At 38.5% G+C, this 24,136-nt stretch overlaps 1 protein-coding gene across 4 annotated transcripts in view; it reads left to right on the top strand.

The window, feature by feature from the left end:
* Positions 1 to 24,136, top strand: part of SORBS2 (sorbin and SH3 domain containing 2) — a 277,647-nt gene that overhangs the window by 158,114 nt on the left and 95,397 nt on the right. For 2 of the 4 annotated variants that reach the window (XM_027776585.1, XM_027776586.1), the window contains exons 6-9: positions 1,599 to 1,691; positions 8,524 to 8,550; positions 8,784 to 8,908; positions 23,424 to 23,562. In XM_027776585.1, the coding sequence (XP_027632386.1) occupies positions 1,599 to 1,691; positions 8,524 to 8,550; positions 8,784 to 8,908; positions 23,424 to 23,562 (384 nt within the window). Of the gene's footprint in view, positions 1 to 1,598; positions 1,692 to 8,523; positions 8,551 to 8,783; positions 8,909 to 9,641; positions 10,284 to 19,096; positions 19,199 to 23,423; positions 23,563 to 24,136 lie in introns of all 4 variants that reach the window. The other 2 variants (XM_027776584.1, XM_014592382.2) reach the window with 2 other exon arrangements.

The following is a 24,136-nucleotide window of genomic DNA, read 5'->3' as shown; positions in this document are numbered from 1 at the left end:
TCCCTCCATGTTATGAGACACGCTGTCTCTCATGGCTATTTTCAGTTCACCAAGTTCGCTAAAATCCTTTTGGTGTCTCAAACATATCAGTTGTGAGTTCCCGCCATTTGTGTCTGTCCCTTTTAGCTTTTTTTTTTTTCTTAAATCCCCATGAATCACTGTGTCTCATTACAGCATACCAAATGAATTTTCCCATCATGGATACACTGAATATTGGTTCGGTCAATGATATCACCATACATTTTATCATCAACAGACAATTTTCCATTGTCGTGTCCCTTATATGTTGTGTTTCCTTTTGGTTCTTAAGTATGTGTTGTCTTTGATTCATTTAACTTATTTTCTTTTACTGTTTCAAGTTAGTTTTCTGATTTAATTATTTTTCTATATTAGGAAGTTATTTTAAACATATATGTTAGAAATTACATTTTGATATGAGAATCATTTCACCAGTTCGGAGGTCTGTTGATGTTATTTGTGATTTTTCACCATAATTAATTCAAATCCAATGTCTTGGCTAATCTAATCCTGTCATGTCTAATAAATACACTGGATACTTTCCCTATAAAATAAATAAATAGAAAAAAAATGAGACTAGCATGTGACAATATAAAATGATTTATCATAGTGGTTATGTATCATAGTAGTGGTTATACTGTCCGTTTTGTCTTAACATTAAAAAAATACTTTATTTATATTGGGGAATTAAAAAAAAAAACTATTACACGTGCCATATTGCAAAGGAATGTGGGAACATGATTGGAATCTATTTACAGGTAGGACATTATCCTTCTAATTTTAGAATTTTCTCTCAAATTTCTAAGTCTAAACTTATCCCATGTTAAAATAGCTGATGCATTTGCATTTATTTTATTCCACATTGTGATTTGCATAAGTATAAATGTATACATGATGTTGCATTTATTGTTCAGAAGTAAAACACTGTAAATTAGTTTTTTAAAACATGATCGTTTCAATACTATCAATACTGTGTTTTATTTTAATTAGGCTAATTATTTCCATAACTAATAATAACTATGAGAAGACAGAATTTTCATATTCCATATTTCTTTATAAATTCTATATATCGAATAAATCATGTCTATGTCAGTTAATAACTCTGGCTTCAAGAATTAGTCAAGCTATCTTCAGAAATCATATACCTGGAATATGACACAGTGTAAATAATAGATACAAAGTATCTCTTAGCACTTGATCCTGTAATATAGATCATCTATAATTCTAAAAGCTAGCCACACTGCTTACAGATTGAGCATAATTTGAATTTAAACAGTGTAAACAAAGTTGAACTAAATCACTGGGTTTTCTTTAAAGAAGAACTGTAGCATTAAATATCGAATCTTGCATTAGTCTACTAAAGTATTAACATCTATTTTCGACATCGAGCTCCCGTTTTGGTTTGGTTTGGCTTGTTTTAGTTTGGGGAAGGGTATGAAATTCACAAATATATTTCATGGTGACTAATTCGACTGTTTCTCCTTCTCATGGGTGTTTGGCACATTTCACTTAAAACGCATGATATTGCATGTGCTTTCTCTGTTGCTTTGGCCTCTGCTATATCATTTTTTTGCTTCCAGATAGCGGTGGGTGTGCTCGCAAACGTGCCGCCATGTCTGTTACCTTAACATCTGTGAAGAGAGTTCAAAGTTCTCCAAACCTATTGACTGCAGGTATAATATCACTAACTCACAGAATGTCACACTTGAATGGCATTACCTGACCTTTCTCTTTCCAGAATTATCTTGTTGGGATAAATAAAGTGGCTGTAAATACCTTTCGAATGCCCTGCGAGTTATTTTTCTTGCCCCAAGAATAGCTCTGATCCCTTCTGACTGTTTTTGTTCTAAAAATAAAAAGCAAAGGCAACTGATATCTTGTAGAAAACATTTTTAAAATCTAATTAAAAACAACAGTCATTTGCCAAAAATATGCTGAATAACTGCAAGTGTTGATAGCTATTTGAGTTTTTGCTATCTCATGAACTAAAGTAACAGTATTTTATCAAGACAACTAACAGACTGTTCAGGGGAGTCAGAAAGAAGGATTTTCTAGAAACTGAATGTCCATTCATTGACTTCTCCATCAAAAACTACAACCAAATGATAGAATATTGGTTTTGAAAGAGACCTTCATCTTCCTTTAATCCTATCAGCAAAGACTTTTCTAATGGATGTATTTAAACATACCAAAATTTTGACCAATTTTGATTAACACATACCCACATATGAGACTATATTCTGAAAAGTAGCTAGGTATGACATTTCAGCATCTACTAAGGTGAGTCTCCATAAGTCATGTCTGCCATGACTTGCCTTTGCCAGTAGCACAGCTGATATGGGTGGAAGACACAGCTGTGGAAGATCAAAGTAAGCCCAGCAAGTCCAGTGTCCCTAGATCCTGAAATACACCGACACCTTTTGGCGACTGGTTGGCTGGTTGGTTGGGTGAGTGGGTGGGTGGTTGTTAGGTTACTTATACTTTGGGATGCTCCTTGGTTTTTATTTTTAAGATCAATAGGTTTTACAGTAGAAGTAGAAAAGAGACGGAGAATCTTTATAAACAATTTCAATTCTCACCATCCATGTTACAGTCTTTTACCCACATACATTGAGCAGTTGATGAAAGATGCAGGTATTCTGGGCTTTAAATCCACTTGATCCTAAACTACCCAGATTTGCTGATGAAAAAACTGACTTCCTTATGTTGAATCCCACTCCCACCCACAACCTCCAAGCCACAGATGTATTTCAATGTCCAAGTTAAATACCATGGCAGGGATTCTAGGAAATATTAAGTTAAAACAAAATGCAAGTTGTGTTGTAATGTATGTAGTACAATCTTGTTTAAATATGTATATTAATATAATATATAATAAGATTTATAGATTATGCAATTGTGCATATTTGCTCATAGGAGTTTAAACATGAAAAGGTGTTAGAAAAACTACAGACATATTTACATTGGCTACATCAGGGAAATGGGAATGAAAGGAAGTAAGAAAATAAAATAAAGTCAGGGCCTTTATGTCATTGAAATGGCCTATACCATGAATATCATTGACATTTCGATCACATAAAATCTCTCCCCAAGCTACTCCAATGTGGATCTTTAATTTACACTGAAGAATGAGATGCTGCATCAACAATGCCCAATCGTTATTATTTGTAAAAGTAACCTCTAAAGGAATAGGTATATATTGAATTAGAGATTACCATTTTGAAGGCTCAAAACAAGTTCATATCATCAACAAGTTCATATCATTCAACTTCATGGACAAGTTTAATGCTTCTAAATCAAAATAGTAAAAAAGGACTTACTTAATAGGTCAGGAACATCAGGTAATCTTTAGTAATATGTGTATGTAGTGGCTCTGGGCCGATTTCAATGTTATACTGCAAAGAGTAACTATTACTTTCTAGAAAGAGATTTCTGGAGAATGAAGTCCCTATATTTTGAATTTGTTATTTTTAAAAAGGCTTCTTTTATATCATTTAGACACATAAGGTATGGTTCCTTTTTCAAAGAAGTTTTAACTACATTTTGAAGAAAGAAACCAGCATCTTGTAAGCCCAGTCACATTCTGTAGTAGCTTTCAGGAGAATTTACTTGACAGCATCTTTATGTGAATAAAGAGGGAATTCCTAAGTATTTATTGCATTCAATATTGTTGAACACAACACCCTTTATGTAAAGGTTAGACTACCTCCACAAAGACCCTAAACTTCCTGCACTTCTTTCTAAGATCAGAATGTCAGGATGAGTCATCATCAGTTAATTGTCTCCTAAGTCACTCTTTCTTTTGTTTTTGCCTTTTTGGTTTTTGTTTTCCTTTTTTCTTTCTTCCTTTTTTTTTTTTTTTTTGGTGTGTGTGTGTGTGTGTGTGTGTGTGTGTGTTGTTTTCTTTTGTTTTTGTTGCTTGGTTGGTTGGTTGGTTTTTTTGTCATAAGGCACATGTACTCTCTGGAAAGAGAGAAACAGAGACAGGGAAAGTGAGGATTTGGGGCCCACATGTGCATGGGCCTGGTGCGAGTTTCAAGTCATCAGTTCAAGACTCAAACCACAGTTAGTCATGTAGAAGTCCAGCACTCCAACCACTATGCCACCTGCTTGCCCCTGTTTTTTCTTTTATAAGAAAATAAGTCCTAGTGGATAATACATCATAGCATACACTGATGTTTTAAACCTAGGCTAGAGCCCAAGCAATAACCATAGAGAAGCAAAGTTATGTCGTATTTCACCAGAACACGCCATAGTCCGAGGGAACACTGGTAAGAGTGGTAAGCCATACGTCAGTCACTGTGCCACAAGACAGGGTCTTGCCAATGCCGCCTGTATGTTTTTTGTCTCTAAGAAACTTGCCTGTTTGTACTTCAAGTTTCCCTTCTTAAAAAAAAAAAATGGAATTTGTTTATCATTCTCCTTTCCCTCTGAGAACTGAATCATTTCCCAAACTCACAAGGATTCATCAAAATTAAATGACATTCAATAAAGGAAACAAATGAAAAGCCTTATTACAGTACCTAGAAACACAGGAGGTACCCAATTAGCTGACTCAAGTTTAATGAACAAGTTCAAAATAATTCTTGTGAAGCATTTGGTCCTCTAACGAAATGAGTTACACAAATAACAAATCATCATACCTCAAGAAAAATATAGGTGATAGGGTCAACATAGCTCATTAGCTAAAAAGAATTATGTAAAAATTGACAGCAGAGACTGATGTGAGAGGCGTCGCAAACACAGCCACGTTGTGACATTTACTGTGAGAGACCATTAAGGGCATTCAGTGTAACCCCTGACACCAAACCAGTAGTGTTTTAGATATCTCTGACAGATAACCACCAACCAGTGTCTGGACACAGATTCTTTTTTCTTTTTTTAGAATTATTTTTATTTAACTTTATTTATTTGTTCATTTTTATTTGACCAGAGTGAGAGAGAGAGAGAGAGGGAAAGTGAGAAAGCAAATCACCAGGTCCAGGACTCGAACCGCGGTCGGCCATGTGAGAGTCTAGTGCCCCCCACCACCACGCCACCTGCCAGCCCCTGGATTCAGGTTCTTAATTCTCAATGAATTTACTTATGTCGAAGGCCAGGACAACACTGAGCCTGTCCCATTTTTCATGCTTAGCTTTCAGAGAAGCACTGGCTATCAACTGAAGAACACTGGAAATGAAGGACTTTGATCCCTAGGGCTCTGGATTTGTTTTTTCACATGTGAATGATCATAAGTCATTTTCGAGATAGTGAATAAAACCATTTTCCCCATGCATCTGCCAAGCATTTATCTGCTCAACTTTTTGTCTTTTTAACCTATATGTTCTTTACATGGATCTAGAATGCTTTCTGTTCAACCTGCTCCAAACCACCCTTGTTCTCCCTTAAGTTTTTTTGGCAAGAATAAAATAAAAGAGCTTGGTAAACAGTATTCATGTGGGAAGGTATTTTTCTTCCAGTGCCTCTGAAGAGCATATTAAAATAGAAAATCAAAACTGGATGTTTTAAATATCTAGAGTTAGATTTATTTTAAAGAAACTGAAAGGTACACTTCAGTATCCTTAAATGACCAAGTAGACTTTAATCATCAACCTACACTTCATTAAAATATGGGTTCATCCTAGCCTTTTAATCCATGGCCCTTTTTCTCCTTCCCTTAATTCTACACATTCGTGTCCACTAACACTTTGCAGTAGAGTGCACTGTTATAAATATCTTACTTGGTCATCCCTGGGCCCAGGATCCGGGTGGAGGGTAATTGAGCCTACATAGACAGTCCTCTGATCTCTCTTAATGTTTCTGGGGGTTCTGTAATCTTCACTGTGGTCACCACTGCAAAGAAACAGAGCTAGCCCTCCTCTAAAATTGTCATTAGAGGGTGTTTTTTTCAAGTGTCCCTCATTCCTCTTCAAATACCCTCTTCTTTCTCATTTATCCACCACCTCGCACACCCAAGTATCTGGCTCCTGTTACGTCCATCCCCAGCATATACCACAATCCTTTCCTTTTTATCTTGATTTTTATCAAACTAAAAGTAAATAATTACTTTCTCAAGCAAATAATTACAATATACAACCATTATTATAGTATGCATTACAATATACTATCACTATTATTAATGCTGTTTCCAGTGTCCTTTCCCCAGGATTTGTTGTCCGCAAACAGTATACAGCATCTCCATAGTTACTAATTTAGCTCCTTGAATGCCATAAAACAGAATTCTAATGATGGCTCTGTATTGTTATACTGTGTTTGTTTTCTTTACAGAGTTTTCATCATCATTTAACTGATAAAAACTTCAGTCATTTCTTCTTACATCAAATTCTGGAAGTAGGGCCCAGTAAACATCTCACATATAATTCTTTAAGTTATTTGAAGGGTAAGGTCTCCATGTTCTAACTTCAGTCTCACTCCTCGGTGATAACATCCATGCTAGATTATCCATTATCATCCTGAGTGATCATTTCTCATCAAGGATGAGAACTTTGCCTTCTCTGATTTACCTGGCTGGAGTCCTTCTGCTGGTTCACATCGATTTTTCTTACTTTCCTTTGGAAAGAACACATTATCGGGACCAGCAGTTGGCGTAGTGACTATGTCATTGGACCCCCATGTAGTTGACCACGGTTCAAGTCCCGGATCTAGTGGCTTAAACTCACGTCGGGCACCTGTGTGTGCATGCCCAAGATCCTGAGAAGAGAATGGAGGAGAAGGGATTGCGGCGTGGCTATCCCCCCTGGGGAGTGATTTCTCGCTTTCTACCTCTCTGTCTCTCTCTGTCTTTCTGACAAGTGCATGTGCCCACTAGCAAAAAAAAAAAAAAAAAAAAAAAAACTCCCCAAAACAAACAAACAAATAAGAATACATATTGAAAATGTAATCTAAAAATCAAACACTTGCATTTCTCAACCCATTTTTATCTTTTCAAATGTATATATTTAGATTTCAAAATAACTATTTCTCAAAAATTAGAAGAAAGAGTCTTTTTGACATGGAAGATTCATGTTCAATTAGGTATTGAAATAACAGTAATTTAATAATAGTCCCAGGAGGGACCAGCAGATGGAGTAATGGTTACGTCACTGAACTCCCACATAGTCAACCACGGTTCAAGTCCCAGACCCAGCAGCTTAAAACATGCTGGGCACATGTACATGAATGTCCAAAATCCCAAGAGGAGAATGGAGAATAAGGGATTGTGATATGGTTGTCCCCCTAGGGGGTAAATTCTCACTTTCTGTCTCTCTGTCTCTCTCTGGCAAGTGCATGTGCCCTATAGCAAAAATCTCTCTCTAAAAAAAGTAATAAATAATAATTATAGTCTCAGGGAACATGTAAGAGGAATCCAGGAACTGGACAGAAGGCTAGGTTAAATGAGCCCTAGGGTCCTTTCCAAAGGCAGGCCTTATGAATCCAAGTGAAGTTAATCAGCTGATATAAGAGAATCAAGTATGAATTGATTATTTCAAATATGTTTAACTGATTACCTCAAATACATAAATTCTCAAATATATAATTCCAATAAATTGATAGTAAATGTATTATTGAGCTGCTTTCAACTATACTATCTAAAATGTCTTCTTAATACTAAAATTAAATTTTCACAACTTATTCACTGAAAGACAAAGGAAAGTATTGAAACAGCTCTTTCATATTTGAACATAAAATGACTTTTAAGTTGTAATAAGAAAATACAAATTCTAGGGATCAGCAGCTGGCATAATGGTTATGTTGCTGCACTCCCAAGTGGTCGACCACAGTTCTAGTCCCAGACCCGGCACCTTAGACTCACACTGGGCGAAAGTGCATGCTTGGTCAAATTCCCAAGGGGAAAATGGAGAATGGATTGCAGCATGAGCATCCTCCCTGAAGGGTGACTTCTCACTTTCTGCCTCTCTGTCTCTCTGTCTCTCCAGTTAGCACACACACCCTATAGCAAAAGAAATTCTCTAAAAAAAACCCACAAAGTTCCGAGAATAAGTTGAAAATATCACACTATATGATAGATATATTTATCATTTCTTAAGGTAAAAAATGCAAACTATGAAAAATTGGTCTCTGTCTAATATCGAAGTGAAATATGGCCAGTAACACATTGAATATGATTTAGTGCTAGGAAATTGATTTATTGCTTACAAACAAGATAGGTCCCATTTGGACATTTAATTTGATATTTAGAAATTCATATACCCATGATAAGCAGTAATAAGATTAAAATCACATGGTTGCAGTATTGTTGAGGGGAAAATATCAGTGTTTTATATATATGCATTCATTGTATACTATAGATATTTAATGCATGATGTTGTAATAGAAGTGAAAATAATGAACAAACTTCCCCTTAGAGTATCTGATGTTCCCAGAGTTTTAGAACTGAGATAAGGACTGCAAAAATTGTACCTGTAGTTCTTCACCAAATTCTTTCTTTCTTTTTTTCTTTTTTTTTTTTTTCATTATTTCACCCTAGTATTAATGTCAACATCATTTTTTTTTTTTTTCTTTCAGGGCGTGATTCTCAGTCACCAGACTCAGGTATAGAAAACCATTCTGAATAACTATTACATTTGCTCTGAGTCTTTTTGAACATATTCATAGTCATGTTGTTAACCTCATGCTAAATTTAAATATTATCTACTCTCATACATACCGTTGAATTTAATTTCTAATTATAACATTTCAGTTTAGAAATAAAAACAAATTTTATTGAAAAATGTTGACGTGAATGTAGATATTTTTGTATCCAATTTGTTTTCCCTTAACACAAGCTTGGAGGTCTTACAATGATCGAACTCAAGAGACACTGAACGGAGATGCTACATATTCATCTCTTGCAGCAAAAGGTTTCAGAAGCGTTCGACCAAACCTACAAGAAAAAAAATCACCAACTCAGGTAATCCCATACACTCTTGTCTTCTCTGTTACTTTAAAGCCTGGCCATTAGCTCGCTGTTTTAGAGACTTTCCAAGTAACCTCTTCCCTGGTGTGCAGATTGCGGTATATCATGCTATTTTTCATAAGTTTTTGTTTCTGTGTTTGTTGTGCTTAACGGGCTTGTATTTCCAATGTGGGGATCAAGTTTTAAGTCTAGAAAAGTTTGTTTGTTTGTTTTCTGATTAAGCTCAAGAAAGTTTCTAACATGATGCTTAGAATAGATTCTACTTCTTAAAAAAAAAAAAAAGATAATTAAAAGGACTCTGAGTTGGATATAGTAGTAAAATTGCACCACGATCAGGAAAAGTGTTGTAAACTAATGTGACTTTCTCTCTCTCTCTCTCTCTCTCTCTACCTCGAGATTTTAAAATATGCCAAAAGAACATATGTTCACTTTTAATACAATTTCCCAGAATATAGCTGGAGACAAACTTTAGAATGTACTCTCTAGAAAAACTGCTTTTCCCTGGAGACATTTATTGGTAATAAATTAAAATACATTACAAATGGAATAAAAAAAATGATCATTTCATCTGTGAACAAAATGTAGTACAGCGTAATAAGAAAGAACAACATTGCTTTACTTTCTTTAAGGGTACGTTTAACACTGGTTTCTTTCATGTCTAACTTCGACTTTCTCTCTGTTTTTCTTTCAATATTATTCCTTCCTCCTGATGCTTTTGATAATCCAGGCACCCCTTCCACCAGCCGAAAAAGAGAGCTTTTGTAGTTCCTTGATAACCGATCACACAAAGAGTGACACTTTAGACCAATTACGAACTAACACACAAATTTCTTCCTGTGCAGAGTACGTTACTAATAAAAAATCAGATCAGGGAACTATGTATTCTAACGAAGATCCCAATCAAACAATCATATATTCCGAAGAATCTAACACAACCGTGTCGTATACACATAAAATCACTAACCCAGTACCAGCAGTTCCCAGCACAAGTGCCTCACCATTGGCTGACCTCAATACTCCAGTTCTACAAGAGGACTACATGCAGGATTCTCAGTCTCGGAGAATTTCCACCTTGAAACTAACCCATAACCAGGATCTAGGCAGTAGCATCCCCTTTAACACTCCACGGCTTTTCAAACCTATCGAGGTACCATCGTTTCTCAAAAGGCCTTGCTCACCCCCTCCTAACCCAGTGCCTGAGAAACACACAGCATCTCTCTCCATTCAGATAGCTCCCCTTTCAGGACATGATCCTGAAGGCCTCAAACAGCCACCTGAGCTTTCTCCAGAGACTACAAAGATACCTCTTCAACAAGAGAGACCCAAATCTGCAGTTGCTGCGGCCTCTCAGTCCTCAGACTGCCGGGTGGTACATTGTAGCTTCAGTCTCTTTTTACATGTGTATTGTAGAGATCCTAACTCTTTGGGTTTGGGCTTCTTTTATAACTGAGTGCTTTGTTTGCAAGCAGGAAGGAAAAGGAGAAAGAAACTATTTCTAATTTAAAACCCTACTGAGTTCATCAGCAAATTTCTAAATAAAATTTAATTGCAATATAGGTAGATAGGTAAACAGGTAGAGATATAAATATATAGTTTATCCAGAAATCACATTCTAAAAGCTTCTTCCTTCTAGATATTTATTAGAAGTCACTGATGGAAGAGTTACTGATGAAGGCGCTGCAAATGACTCCAGTACTTAAAGCACTTTTAGCTTTTAAAAAATTTTTTTTTTTTTTTAATTTCCAAAGGGCATATTCTTACCAAGACAGAGGGAAAGCACACCCCAGTGGGACATGGTCACCCTGCAATCCCTTCTCCTGCATTTCTCTATCCTGCCAGGATTTGAGGAAGACACACACACACACACACACACACACAGACGCATACACACACACGCATACACACACACACGCATATGCCTGGTGGTTTTTGAAGCAATTGGGGCCAGGATTCAAGTTACAGTCAGCCGGATGGGATTCAACTCCCTTTACCACTAGATCATGGGACCAACCATTTTCAAGTTCAGTATTTCTTTCCTTCTTTTTTTTTTTTTTTTTAGGGTTTTGCCATAGGATGCCTGTGCTTGCCAGCTTGCCAGAGACAGTGAGAGGGAAAGTGAGAAATCACCCCCCCGGGGGGATGGTTGCAATCCCTTGTCCTCCATCCTCCTTTCGGGATTTTGGGCACAAGCATACATGCACCCAGCTTGATTTTTCATTTTATCTTTCTTTATTTACCAGAGAATATGTGTGCTCACCAGAGAGAGACAGAGCAAAAGGTAGAGGAAGACTGCACCTGCCCCATGGGGCATGGTCATACCCCAATCCCTTCTCCTCCATTTCTGTCTCATCAGGATTCGGGGCACATATGCATGCATGCCCCATGTATTTTTCAAGCTGCTGGGTCAGGGATTTGAAACACACAGTTGGTCATGTGTGATCTGGCTTCCTTAAGCACTAGGCCACAGGGCCAGCCACACCAGGTGTGAATGTACATTCCCATTCTGAATACCACGACGACAGAAGAAATATTTACCCCCTGAATCAGATACCACATTACATCCATGTGCCTACCCATGTGTGACTGTTTTAGGTCACCTATCACCCTGGTCTTGGGTGAAGACCATGTGGCTGTTAAGAACTCTGATTAAAGGGATTTATTACGAGGCCATAGAGCAGTCCCTGATCCTGGAAGAGCAAACAGTACAGCCTGGCCTGGGGATCTGGGGAGCGCCCAGCAGCCACCCTCTCTTTCTCAGTCTTGGTGTCACCTAGTCCTTTATCTCCTCCCCTCCTAGTTTCTTCTCTGTCGTCACTTCAAGTTGCCTGTGTACTTCTATGACATTCTCCAGTTCTTTGCATTTGGAAACCCCACAACTCTCTGACTAGGGTTTTCAGTGTCATGCAGAATTCTAATTCCCAGGAAGTGGCAGGGACCACTTGGCCCAGTCTGGTCCAGTGATTCTCTGTCCTGAGTAGTCAGCCGCAGCCAGCCACAGCCGCAGGGCCCTTCCCCTCTACAGCCCTGGACAGGCTCTGAGAGAGGAGGCAGCTTATTGCAGAAGACCATGAGGTGGAAGGTGAAGTTTTGTTTTTATATAATTTCCTCCTAGATTTTTTTTCCCAAATAAATTACTATGAACTCTACTGAAAAACAGAAAAAAAAAAAAAAAGTCAAATCCCTTCATTGCTATTTAATACATATCCTGTATGTTTTTTGAGAATTGAGGCCATATATATCAGTGATAAAAGATGTTAAAGAGGGAGGTCCAGCCAAGGTGGCTCAAGCAGTGGGGTATCGCTGCATAATGCTGGAGCCATATGGGAGATCCCAGTTCGAATCCTAGATCAATCAGATCATACCCAGCATCCTGGCTAGCTTGGGGAAGGATTGTGGCATGGCAACACTCTGTTCAGGGTATCCCGTCCTTCCTCCCTCCTCTTTCATATGAAACAAATACATAAAAAATTAAAAGCTGAAAAAAAAAAGTTATGAAAGTGTGAGATGTTAGACTGGCCCCATAGCCTCGTGATGAAGGGGAACTGGATTCCACATGGCCAACAACAGTTCTAATCCTAGTCCCAGAGGCTTGAGAAACAACTTAGGCAAGTGTGTGTGCCTCACATCCCGACCAGCTGGAGATGGAGGAGAAGGGTCTGCAGGGGGATCAGAGGCATGCTCTCTCCCTTTCTCCCCCTCTCCCTGCCTCCCCTGCCTCGTGCACACACGCTCCAGCAAATAAAATAGATAGATAGATAGATAGATAGATAGATAGATAGATAGAAGATAGATGATAGATATAAATAGATAAAACAGATAGATAATAGATATAAATAGATAATAGACAGACAGATAGATAGATACAGATAAATCCTAGACCATAGTTCCATGTCATGTCAAGTTAATCAGAGCCTAAAGCAAAGTAGAAAATATTTCTCCCTATATATATGTGTTACTATATTTTAATGTGGTTTTTATTTTCGAGGACATTTAAGTCATTTAAAAGTATATTGAAAAGCTGAAATGTAGGCTTATTAAAACTCACATTGGGGACAGCAGGCGGTATAGTGCTTAAGGTGCTGGACTCCCATTTGGCCAACCCCAGCTTGAGTTTCAGACCTGGCGACTTGAAAATCAAGCCAGGCTCATGTGTGCACATGCCCAAAATCCCAGGAAGAGAAGTGGGGCAGAAGGGACTGTAGCTTGGCTGTCCCCCCTGGGGAGGGGGATTTCTCACTTTCCTCTTTAATGTCTCTCTCTCTCTCTAGTGAGTGTACATGCCCTATGACAAAAAAATAATAAATAAATAAATAAATAAAACCCACCCATTATTTTAACTTTAAAATTTTTATTTATACCAAAACAAAATTTATTATGCATTTCCTTCATCTTAATTAGAAATTATTTAAGATCATTACTGGTAAACTGGTATCATCAAATTGCATTTATTTCATCTTAAATTAATTAGAAATTATTTAAGATCATCTTTGGTCAATTGGTATTGTCAAATTGTTTTAAAATGATATCAGCATCCAAAGGAGATTTTGAAAATATTTTTGATGAGTTTGCTTCCATTAACAATCTCAGACAGAACGTATTCTTATTTTCTCAGTCTCCAAAAGAGCTCTGCACGGTACTGGTCTTTATTTAAATTTGTGGTATCTTGTCCAGTACGGATATTTTTTGTATTGATTTTTTTTTTTGAGACACTTTTGCTGTAGGGCTCCTATGATCACCAGAGAGACAGAAAACAAGAAATCACCCACCCCAAAGGGGATGGCCACACTGTAATCCTTTCTACTCCATTCTCCTCTCAGGATTTTGGACATGCACTCACACATACCCATCGTGAGTTTGTTTTGTTTTGTTTTGTTTTGGAGAGGTTTTTGCTATATAGGGTGCGTGCACTCGCCAAAAAGACAGAAAGAGACAGAGAGACAGAAAGCGAGAAATCACCCCACGGGGGGGATGGCCACGCCGCAATCCCTTTTCCTCCATTCTCCTCTCAGGATCTTGGGCACGCACACACATGCGCCCGGCTTGAGTTTAAGCCACCGGATCCAGGACTCGAACACGGTCGACTACATGAGAGTCCAGCAACATAGTCATTACACCAACTACTAATCCCTAGCATGAGTTTTAAGACTTAGGGTCCAGGACTCGAGCCTCAGATGACTATGTAGGAGTCCAGTGATGTAAACATTATGCCATCTGCTGGTCCCTGATTTTGATTTTTTTAAAGATTGCATTAAAATAGTATCACCTAGATTACTGAGTTTTTGTTACTTCATTAAATGTGCTCAGGTAAGGGCTTCGCTCCCTCTGCCTGTCGGACTCTGCACTCTTCTGTCCTTTCTTGGCTTCAGAACAAGGCACATTCCAGCTCCCCTTTTCTCACCTCCAGCTTCCGTATCCACAGCCACCAATCTGATGGTCTGAGGCTTAGGACTATAAATTTGTTGCGGCTATCACTGAGTTAGTTTTATTTTAATGTTTCATTAGTGTATGCTCAAACTAATGATCATAGCCATGATAATGGTGATTTTAAAGAGAATAGTTGTAGCTTTTGACCTGTTTCAAGTCAAAGCATATGAATAAGAGCCAGCAGGTGATGCAGAGGTTAAGACAGCCGGATCCCACATGGCCAATTGCATGATTTGAGTCCCAGACCCAGAAGATTAAAAAACAAGCCAAGTGCGTGTGTATTCATGCACAAAATCCTGAGAGGAGAAGGGACAAAGGACTGAGGCATGGCCATGCCCCTGGGGGTGATTTCTCAGTGTATTCTCTCTTTCTCTCTCTCTCTCTCTCTCTCTCTCTGTCTCTCTCCAGCAAGTGTCGTCACCCTATCATAAAACTAAAAAAAAAACAAAAATTAACTTAAAAAAAGGATATTAACAAATTGACTTGACCTTCAGGGTGAGTGTGCCTTCTCTACTCTGCCATGGTTTCCATCATTCCCTGTTATCTAACACCTGGCCTGATTTGCACACTTTTGGATGAACTCCTGGCCCATGCTAAGCCCTTGATTGAGCAATGACTACATCCAGCCCAATATTCCTTTCCTATTGCTGATGCTCACCCTTCTTTGAGTCCCCTTGCTCCTTAATTCCTCAGAGAATTCCAGCTTTGATTTAGTGATCCCATTCACCCACAGACTCTCCTTAGAGTCTGAGTTGAATTGAATTCATCTGGGCCAAGAAACGCAAGGCTCTTTGGAATACGCAGGTGCTTTCCCTTAGTATATTAAGTACGCTGTGGTCTGACCACTGTCATTTCCTTTGGAGAAGACCAAGCAGCCAAGCAGTGTTTTCCTAGCTTCTCTCTCCGTTATAGCTCAACAGCCAGAGAAAGTAACCAGCAACTTACACTCGCAAAATCCTTGATCCACATTCAGACACCTTTAGTTTTTCATGGTCTTGAAAAGAAGGAGACACAAAACAATTAAGATGACTTTTATGCAGTCATTTTTCTGCTACTAAATGCAGTGTGTATGTGTGTGGAGTGTATTCTCTCTTTCTCTCTCTCTCTCTCTCTCTCTCTCTGTCTCTCTCCAGCAAGTGTCGTCACCCTATCATAAAACTAAAAAAAAAACAAAAATTAACTTAAAAAAAGGATATTAACAAATTGACTTGACCTTCAGGGTGAGTGTGCCTTCTCTACTCTGCCATGGTTTCCATCATTCCCTGTTATCTAACACCTGGCCTGATTTGCACACTTTTGGATGAACTCCTGGCCCATGCTAAGCCCTTGATTGAGCAATGACTACATCCAGCCCAATATTCCTTTCCTATTGCTGATGCTCACCCTTCTTTGAGTCCCCTTGCTCCTTAATTCCTCAGAGAATTCCAGCTTTGATTTAGTGATCCCATTCACCCACAGACTCTCCTTAGAGTCTGAGTTGAATTGAATTCATCTGGGCCAAGAAACGCAAGGCTCTTTGGAATACGCAGGTGCTTTCCCTTAGTATATTAAGTACGCTGTGGTCTGACCACTGTCATTTCCTTTGGAGAAGACCAAGCAGCCAAGCAGTGTTTTCCTAGCTTCTCTCTCCGTTATAGCTCAACAGCCAGAGAAAGTAACCAGCAACTTACACTCGCAAAATCCTTGATCCACATTCAGACACCTTTAGTTTTTCATGGTCTTGAAAAGAAGGAGACACAAAACAATTAAGATGACTTTTATGCAGTCATTTTTCTGCTACTAAATGCAGTGTGTATGTGTGTGGGGGGGGTGTGGGGTGGGGATTAGAGTTCTTGTTTAAAATTAGTTTTTCCCGTGTCAACATAGTCCAGATCGAGACAACACTTCCTTCTTCCCTTTTCGCACTTTTCCTGCTACTCTTTTCACTTTTCCTTGGGGGAAAATGGGTAGATAATGTGGTTCTCTCTCCTCCTGTGTCTAGAAAGCATTTCATTAAAGTAGACATCAGGATCTTGTAGAACCATTCCACATAATCTAAGAGCAATTTATAGCTTCATAGCAAGATTCCTCAAAGCTTTCTCTGGGTGACCAATAGACTGTTGAATTTTGAGTTTTATGTACCCCAATTTAAGTATGATGTGACTCATTAAGAGGTATTTCATCTTGGGACCAGCAGATGGTGTAATGGTTACATTGCTGGACTCCGACATAGTTGACTGCAGTTCGAGCCCCCAGACTCAGTGACTTAAAACTCTCACTGGACACATATGTGTGCATGCCCAAAATCCCAAGAGGAGAATGGAGGAGAAGGGACTATGGTGTGGCCATCCTCCCTGGGGGGTGATTTCTCACTTTCTGTCTCTCTGTCTCTCTTTCTCTCTCTCTCACTCTCTCTCTCTGTCTGGCGAGCACACGCTCCCTATAGCAAAAAACCTCTCAAAAAAAAATCAATACAAAAAATATCCGTGTGGTGTGGCCATCCCCCTTGGGAGTGATTTCTCACTTTCTGTCTGGCAAGCATACATGCCCTCTAGCAGAAATCGCTTTTACAACAACAACAACAACCAAAAAAAATAGAGGTATGTCATCTGCTGTGTTTGTGCAAGCATGTGTGTGCACACATACACATGCACACACACACTAAAAGATGAAAGTGCAAGCCTGTCAGGAGGTGGTGAAAGAAATTTAAAAAGTGAAGTAGCTCTGTTCTCTATGGACAATTTCTTTGGAAGAACAAATGAACAGATAAAGACCATTCCCAGACACAATGTTATACCAACAAATAATAATGATATTACCCATGTCAATGGTGATTTGCAAAAGAATATGCTTTCATTTTTTACTTGTTTCGAGTCAAAAGATATTGACGAGTTGGTCTCATAAGGGCTAAAGCCATTAGGTATTTCCTTTTAATTGTAAGGGGGAAAAATATCATTTAAAGAGAAGATTCAAGTGCTTTTTTTATGATTTGTATTATTTAGCAGAATTTTCACTTAGCACAAGCAAAATTAAAAATAGATTTACTCTTACATGGAACCTATCTTAGTGAAATTGTATTAATATGAGAAATTTCATTGATACTCTCCAAAGACTGCTTCATATTGAATCCCATTTAGACTTGTAGAAAAACTTTAATAATTACTTCATAATTATTGTAGTTTCATAACATTATAGTTTTACCTCCTATAAAATCTGTAATTATCATAAACATTTACTAATAAAAAAGATACATTCCTGTAAAACATTTTGAGTTAAGTATCCTAGGTAGCTAAGATTTTTATCAGTTCATTCTAAAGATTTCACAACTATAATCAGTAAAAAAGTATCACATTTTAAATGTGCTTAAACAACAACTAAAAAGCTTATTAAATGGAAATAGAATAAAGATACCTGTTTTTTATTGAGTTGGAGTTTCTTCAGCTGTTAGATTACAAGTGTGTTTCACAATGTCCGTGAACCCCTAAAGTTTATGCAGGACTTTATGTACATAGGAATTTATGCATTTTTCCTAAGAGATGTACCAATAGCTTCATCAGATTTCTAAGAAATCTATGACCCAGGGAGTCATCGATTTTTTTCACATGATGATTTTTTTAAAGTATTAAAATAAAAATCTGAGCAAAATAATTATGAGTTTTATGAGGTCAACAGCCTGCATGACATCAGCTGTTATGAAAATTATGGCTGACCAAATAGTATGCTTCAGTCTACTAGGCAATATTTGTGCAGTTCTCTTTAATTTGTTCCTCATCTTTGTACTAAATATCCCAGAATATTTCTGCCATTTATCTTGCAACTGGCACTACCCCAAAAACACATACACCCACACACACCTCTATTTTGCAAGGTGGGGAGGATAAGAAAGAGAAATTATTTCAGAGCTTGCTTCACTTACATTGAGTTGATCCTTGTATTTGACATGTGTGGTCCGCATCATCAAGGTTAACGCAGGTGGGTATAAAAACATTTAATGGGCCGCCTCCTCTCTTCCTTCTACAGACAGTCCCTTTGCCATGTTAAGCCTTTTTTCTTGTTCAGTTTCTTTCTCCTTTACCTAAAATGTAATGACAGTAGTAGTTCTAACCTCCTAGGATATGTTCTAAGTGTTATCAGTGGCTGGTTTTTGTTTTCACCTCATTTTCACACATAGGTACTTCTATTTGCACTGCTGGATTTAAAGTTTAATTCTTTTAGTATTTTGTAGTGAAACAAAAGAACGGATTCCATTAATGGAAAGGAAACAAAACACCCTTCCACTTAGTTGTTTTAGTTTGATCAATATTTAGATCCATAAGTTAAAAAAAAACATATGAGGCAAACTGATTTATATGTTGGGGACATTGGCAGGGGGGAGAATAGTAGGGAGAAGAATATTGTAAGATTTCGCTAGTGAAGGACAAATGAATTTGGCTGACAAATGGACAATCTGACACCATTTCGCTGTCACGAGTAAAATCTTTTAAGAAAAGATTTCTTTATGCCAACAGTCTCAAGTCCCATCCCAAAATTACATTGCAGTGCTGTGCGAAAACTGGTCTTGTTTCCAAAAAAAGAAAAACACTGACTAGATTGGTTTTCTTCATGGTTTCATGCCTTTTCTATGCTGTGTGGTTGGCATTTAGTCTGAATGTATTTCCTTAAAGCGCTTGCAAAAAAAAAAAAAAAATGATGCTTTGTCTTCTCTGCCGTATTGCAAAAAGATGTTTTTATTCATTGGCTCATTTATATTTCTTTTTATTATTGTTTTCTCAAACTCAGCTTGGAAATCAGAATTTAACTGCCAATGCGTTGGAGGTAAATGCTTCACTGACACACAGCCAAACTTTACCAGAAGCCTCTTCTCCGTGCTCTTCTTCTATGGTACCATTTCACTGAATCGCTTTGTCACCAGGCAGTGGGTCTGGCCCAACATCCCTGGGGTCTTCACACATGCATGCACCCTAGAGCCTGCCACATGGCTTGTGTAGACACTATCTCCTAGCTCCTGAAAACCTTGTCCACAGCTACTACACGGGCTTTGCTTTCCCACTACCAACTCCTCCTGCTCTGAGAGCAAGTCCTCCCAGCCATTCCAGCTGAACTACAGGCCAGTCACGGACAGCACTGGCTAGGCTGAGACACCTTCCCCAGTCTGGGGTTGGAGGTCAGCTATGACCCAGTTCACCACCTTAACCGCCCCTACCGCCACTCCTGTGATTACTCGTCCTTCCTTTGCCTCCATCTTTTTTCAAATAAAGGAGTGCTTCTCAGCCACCATCTCACGTTACAGCTGTGTGATTTTGTTTGCGTAGTTGATTAGGAATCCGATCCTACATGTCTGTCAGAGAAATCCGTGGTAGTCATTCTCACAAACCAGTCTAAGACTGAACTATTCACTGACACTCTCTTCATTCATTTTAGAGTCATGTATGGTTACTCTGAAATCGTTTACTTTGTGGCTCTCGCTCCTGCGTTATACCGTGATTTGCCTTCTAAGAAGTTACATCAGCATTTATAGCATTTATTGGAATGCTATGATGATTATATTCATAGAGGAGATGTTTCAATTTTCAGAAATGTTGATCCAGTATTACTACTTGGTAGATAGCAGTTTTCCTGATAGACATATATTAGTGTGTTCTGTGTGAGTAGTTTATATGTTTTGGTCTCTCGCAGTAATGATTACTGACAGCATGATGCTAATTCTTGTTTCTCTTTCAATAATAACGACACCATTTGAACTCATCTGTGATGGAGAAGTAACTGATGTAACTAATCTTTATCTACATTACAGAAATTGAGCCCTGGGACATTTTTGGAATGGTTTATCCTGAGCCATTCCAGTGTAGAAATTTATGAGTACAATTTTATCTTATATATCAATAATTTGTTTTCCATTTATAGCAATATATTTCCATACATGTCATTTTACTATGTCTGTGTGAAAAACAGCCCCTAATATATGACTTAGGAATAGCTAAAATACTTCCATATTTTATGGAACAGATTCTCAACTGCATATAATATATAGGTAGGTGATAGCTTTTATTTAAAAGGCACATAGCTTTAAGCAAAAAAAAAAAAAAAAAAGGAATTAAAAAAATAGATACTATGATGAAGTTCCAAAGAAACACTGTCATGGGCATTTTATTTGTGCTACATAGTTTTTATGTTCTATAAAAGACATAAATATAAATTTCATACATGGAGAAATGTTATAATAAGCTGTATGTTTTTTAAGACACTGAAATGACAAAAAAAATAAGGGGATTCTTTTCTAGCGGGGAGGAGGTTTAGTGTTTATCCAGTGGTAGGATAGGAAAGTTGGCATTTGGAGTGTTTCATTCAGAGACTGGTGACACAAGGAGGATCGTTTTCCAGGGTAGCCCCCAGGGAGAGCCCCTCCCCTTGCCACAGGTGACCAGGACCAGGACCTCATCCAGGGCGGGTCTTCCTGTGTCCTGCTGTGTTTTAGATGGTTCTTGACTCTCAAGAACTTTAAGAAATGGACTGGCCCAGGGCCCAGTGGTTAAAGGAGCCAAATCCCACGTGGCTGACTGCAGGTCTACAATGGCTTGAGAAACACACCATGCTCTAAATCCCCAAACGATGGAGAAAAGACTGCATGAAGGGGGTGCTTCCTCCTTCTCCCTCTTTCTCTTCTGTCTCTATGTCTCTCTTGGAGGAGAGTATGTGCCCTCTGGCAAAAAAATATAAATATATATATATATAAATATATATATATATATGTATTTTCTAAAATTCTAACAATATTTTTTTGAGAATTTTTTGTTTTTTGTTTGTTTTTTGTTTGTTTGTTTGTTTGTTTTTGCTATAGAATGTATGTGCTCACCCGAGAGACAGACAGAAAGCAAGAAATCACCCCTCAGGAGGGAGGGCCATGCCGCAATTCCTTTTCTTCCATTCTCCTCTCAGGATTTTCAGCACACATGCACACACGCTGTGAGTTGTAAGCCACCAAGTCCAGGACTCGAACTGTGATCAATGTGGGAGTCCAACGATGTAACCATTATACCTCTAATGGTATTATTTTATTAGCAAACTCCTAACTGAATTAACATGATGAAATATTAAACTGGTTTTTACTGCTTATTTTTTTTAACCACTAATCTATATTATTGAGACCATTGGACTAGCACATTTCGTAAGTTTGGTCACATAGTAACCTGCAGGATTTAATAGCATTAAGATCATATTTCTGAAGGTGCACCAAACTTAATTTGGCTAAGGAGGCAAAAAGATTCTCACATTAGCCATCAGTGGTGCATAACGGCTCTGAAACATTTGGACAGCTTATGCCTCACACTTATTTGAATGTTCAGTTCTTTTCTTCTTTTATAGACAGAGTAGCACTGTATCCCAACTCCCTTGCCCCCTGAGTAGCTGGGACCACAGGCGAATATTGGGTTGTCAGAAAAGTCATGACGTATAATGCATCATGCCTTTTCCGACAACCCAATACTCCCATACTTCTTTGCCTGACTTTTTAGCATGAGCCCAGAATTGAACCCATGGGGTCTCAGCATGCTCAGCAGCACAAACCAGCACGTGCTACCACAGCTGGGCCTTCTTCAGAGAGAAGATCTTCAATATGGTTGGTTACTATACAGCAGTGAATTTTCTCACAGTTTTGAGAAGTATTCAATCAATACACACAATCTTTTGAAAGGTTTTTGCTCTAGGGCACGTGTGCTCAACAGAGAGACAGATAGCAAGAAATCACCCCCCCAGGGGGGATGGCCACGCTGCAATCCTTTCCCCTCCATTCTCCTCTCAGGATCTTGAGATTGCATGCACACACGTCCAGTGTGAGTTTAAGCCACCGGGTTCGGGACTTGAACCACAGTCGACTACATGGAAGTCCAGCAACATAGCCATTACGCCAACTGTTGGTCCCTACACACCATCTTTGTAATGAAATTTTAGGACTTAACATGGTATGACTATGAAGTAATGAAATTAGACTTATTCTAGATTACTTAAAAATAGATCTGCTTTAAATTGAAATCAGAAATATGTATTTGTCCATCTGTGTTTCAAATCTGTAGAATAAAAGTTTTTTTATCTAGTTTTAAAATAAATAGAAAAATTCACAAATTCTGCTTTTTTATCTATGTTCATATGTGTGTTCGTGCATATTTAGCTGTAAGGTGATTTTGACTAAATGTTCTGACTGATGATTTTTTTGTCCTTTGCATGCATTAAGTAATCTCCATAACTCTCAGCGTATAGTTAGGCATGCTCCCTAGACTCAAGCGCAATCTCCGTCCGCGCAATCTCCGTGGACTAAGCTGATTCTGTTCAGTTAGAATATGTATCCATTGAAAATCTATTATGCCATTAACACAGGTTGCACACAATAAAAAAGTAAAAGAAGCACATATATTAGCACCTCTAGCACAAATCTTGAGATACCAGTAGAGAGATAAAATATTCAGATATAATGCACAAAATAAAGAATGATTAAGAAACCAAACAGAGGGCCATAAAGTGATAAATGAGGTTAAAGCAGGGAGAAACTAATGTCTTTCTGATGCTTTACCAGGTATTTGGTTTTTATAGAAGAGGTTGCTTCATGATCTGCAAACCCAAACACGTGCATTTCTCACATCGGGCATCTTGCACTGGAAACACTCATTCACTAAAGGATACCCCAGCTGAGACGGAGAACCATCCCCTTTTCTCATGTCCAAGAACATTCGTTCCAAAGTCCGCATGCAGACAATGTGTTCTATTTAGGTTGTGATTGCAAGAGGGATTTTGCCCTGCCTATTTGTTCGTTACTGACTCCTACTGATAGCACTTGGCATTTATGTTGGCGGAGGGGCATGCCCGCTGGTCCACTGCTTCCATTCTTCCTAATCTCCTTGTGTGCCCTCTGATGTGTAAGAGTGATTTCCAAAAATAAAGGAAGAAAGAAAAGTCACCAAAAAAAAGTACTCTGTCCCCCTGACACCAGTTTTCAAAATAAATGAAAACTTGGAAGCTGATTGTCTCATGTGGTGGGAAGTCTTTTATTCACTTGAAGGAAGGACGTTTACGGGCGACTGTGCACTTTAACCTGATGTTGCTGTGCTTTTCTCAGAGCCAGATAACAGTGAATGGAAACTCGGGAGGTGCTGTGAGCCCGATGAGTTACTATCAACGGCCATTTTCCCCTTCAGCCTACTCTCTCCCAGGCTCACTGAACTCAAGCATTATCATGCAGCATGGCAGATCACTTGGTGAGTAATTTGATCATCATGCTTTTCATGACAATTTCAAGGTGCCTAGTACCAACCATATAAGAAAAATATAAAACATTGAAGTGAGGCAGGAGTATTCAACACGTCACTACTTGGGGACCCATCCTAGGGGAGGAATTGGGGCAGAGGAGTCAACATTGGAGAATGTAGGTACCCAGTTACTCCGAGATGGTGACTCTAACCATGTCTGACCCTGGTGCAGGATATCAGAGGGGCAGAAAGAAAATGATGGCAGCTCAGGGAGAGGAGAGTTTACACCACCTGGAGATCATTGCTTCTTTTCCACTGAGGCAGCTGTTCCTTTGTGGAAGAGCTTTCGTTGTATAATGTTCTTTTGGTGTTTCTGTAAGGAAGAATTGATAGGTACAACAGTGGGATGAGAGGACAGGCTACCTCACAAGGTAGCGGTAAACTACTGGCTCACAAAGTTGTAAACTACTGTCCAAACTGAAGCTAGAAAGCCACCCGTCTGGGGTGGAAAACCAAACAAGAGAAACTAAGGAGCCCCTTAAATGATGATTCCGTAATTAAAAAAAAAAAAAAAAAAGTTTCC

Source organism: Tupaia chinensis, unplaced genomic scaffold (assembly GCF_000334495.1).
Source record: "Tupaia chinensis unplaced genomic scaffold, TupChi_1.0 Scaffold000685_1, whole genome shotgun sequence".
NCBI classification, from domain to species: domain Eukaryota; kingdom Metazoa; phylum Chordata; class Mammalia; order Scandentia; family Tupaiidae; genus Tupaia; species Tupaia belangeri.
Note: the sequence above shows the minus strand (reverse complement) of the source record. Positions and strands in the feature narration are given on the sequence as shown.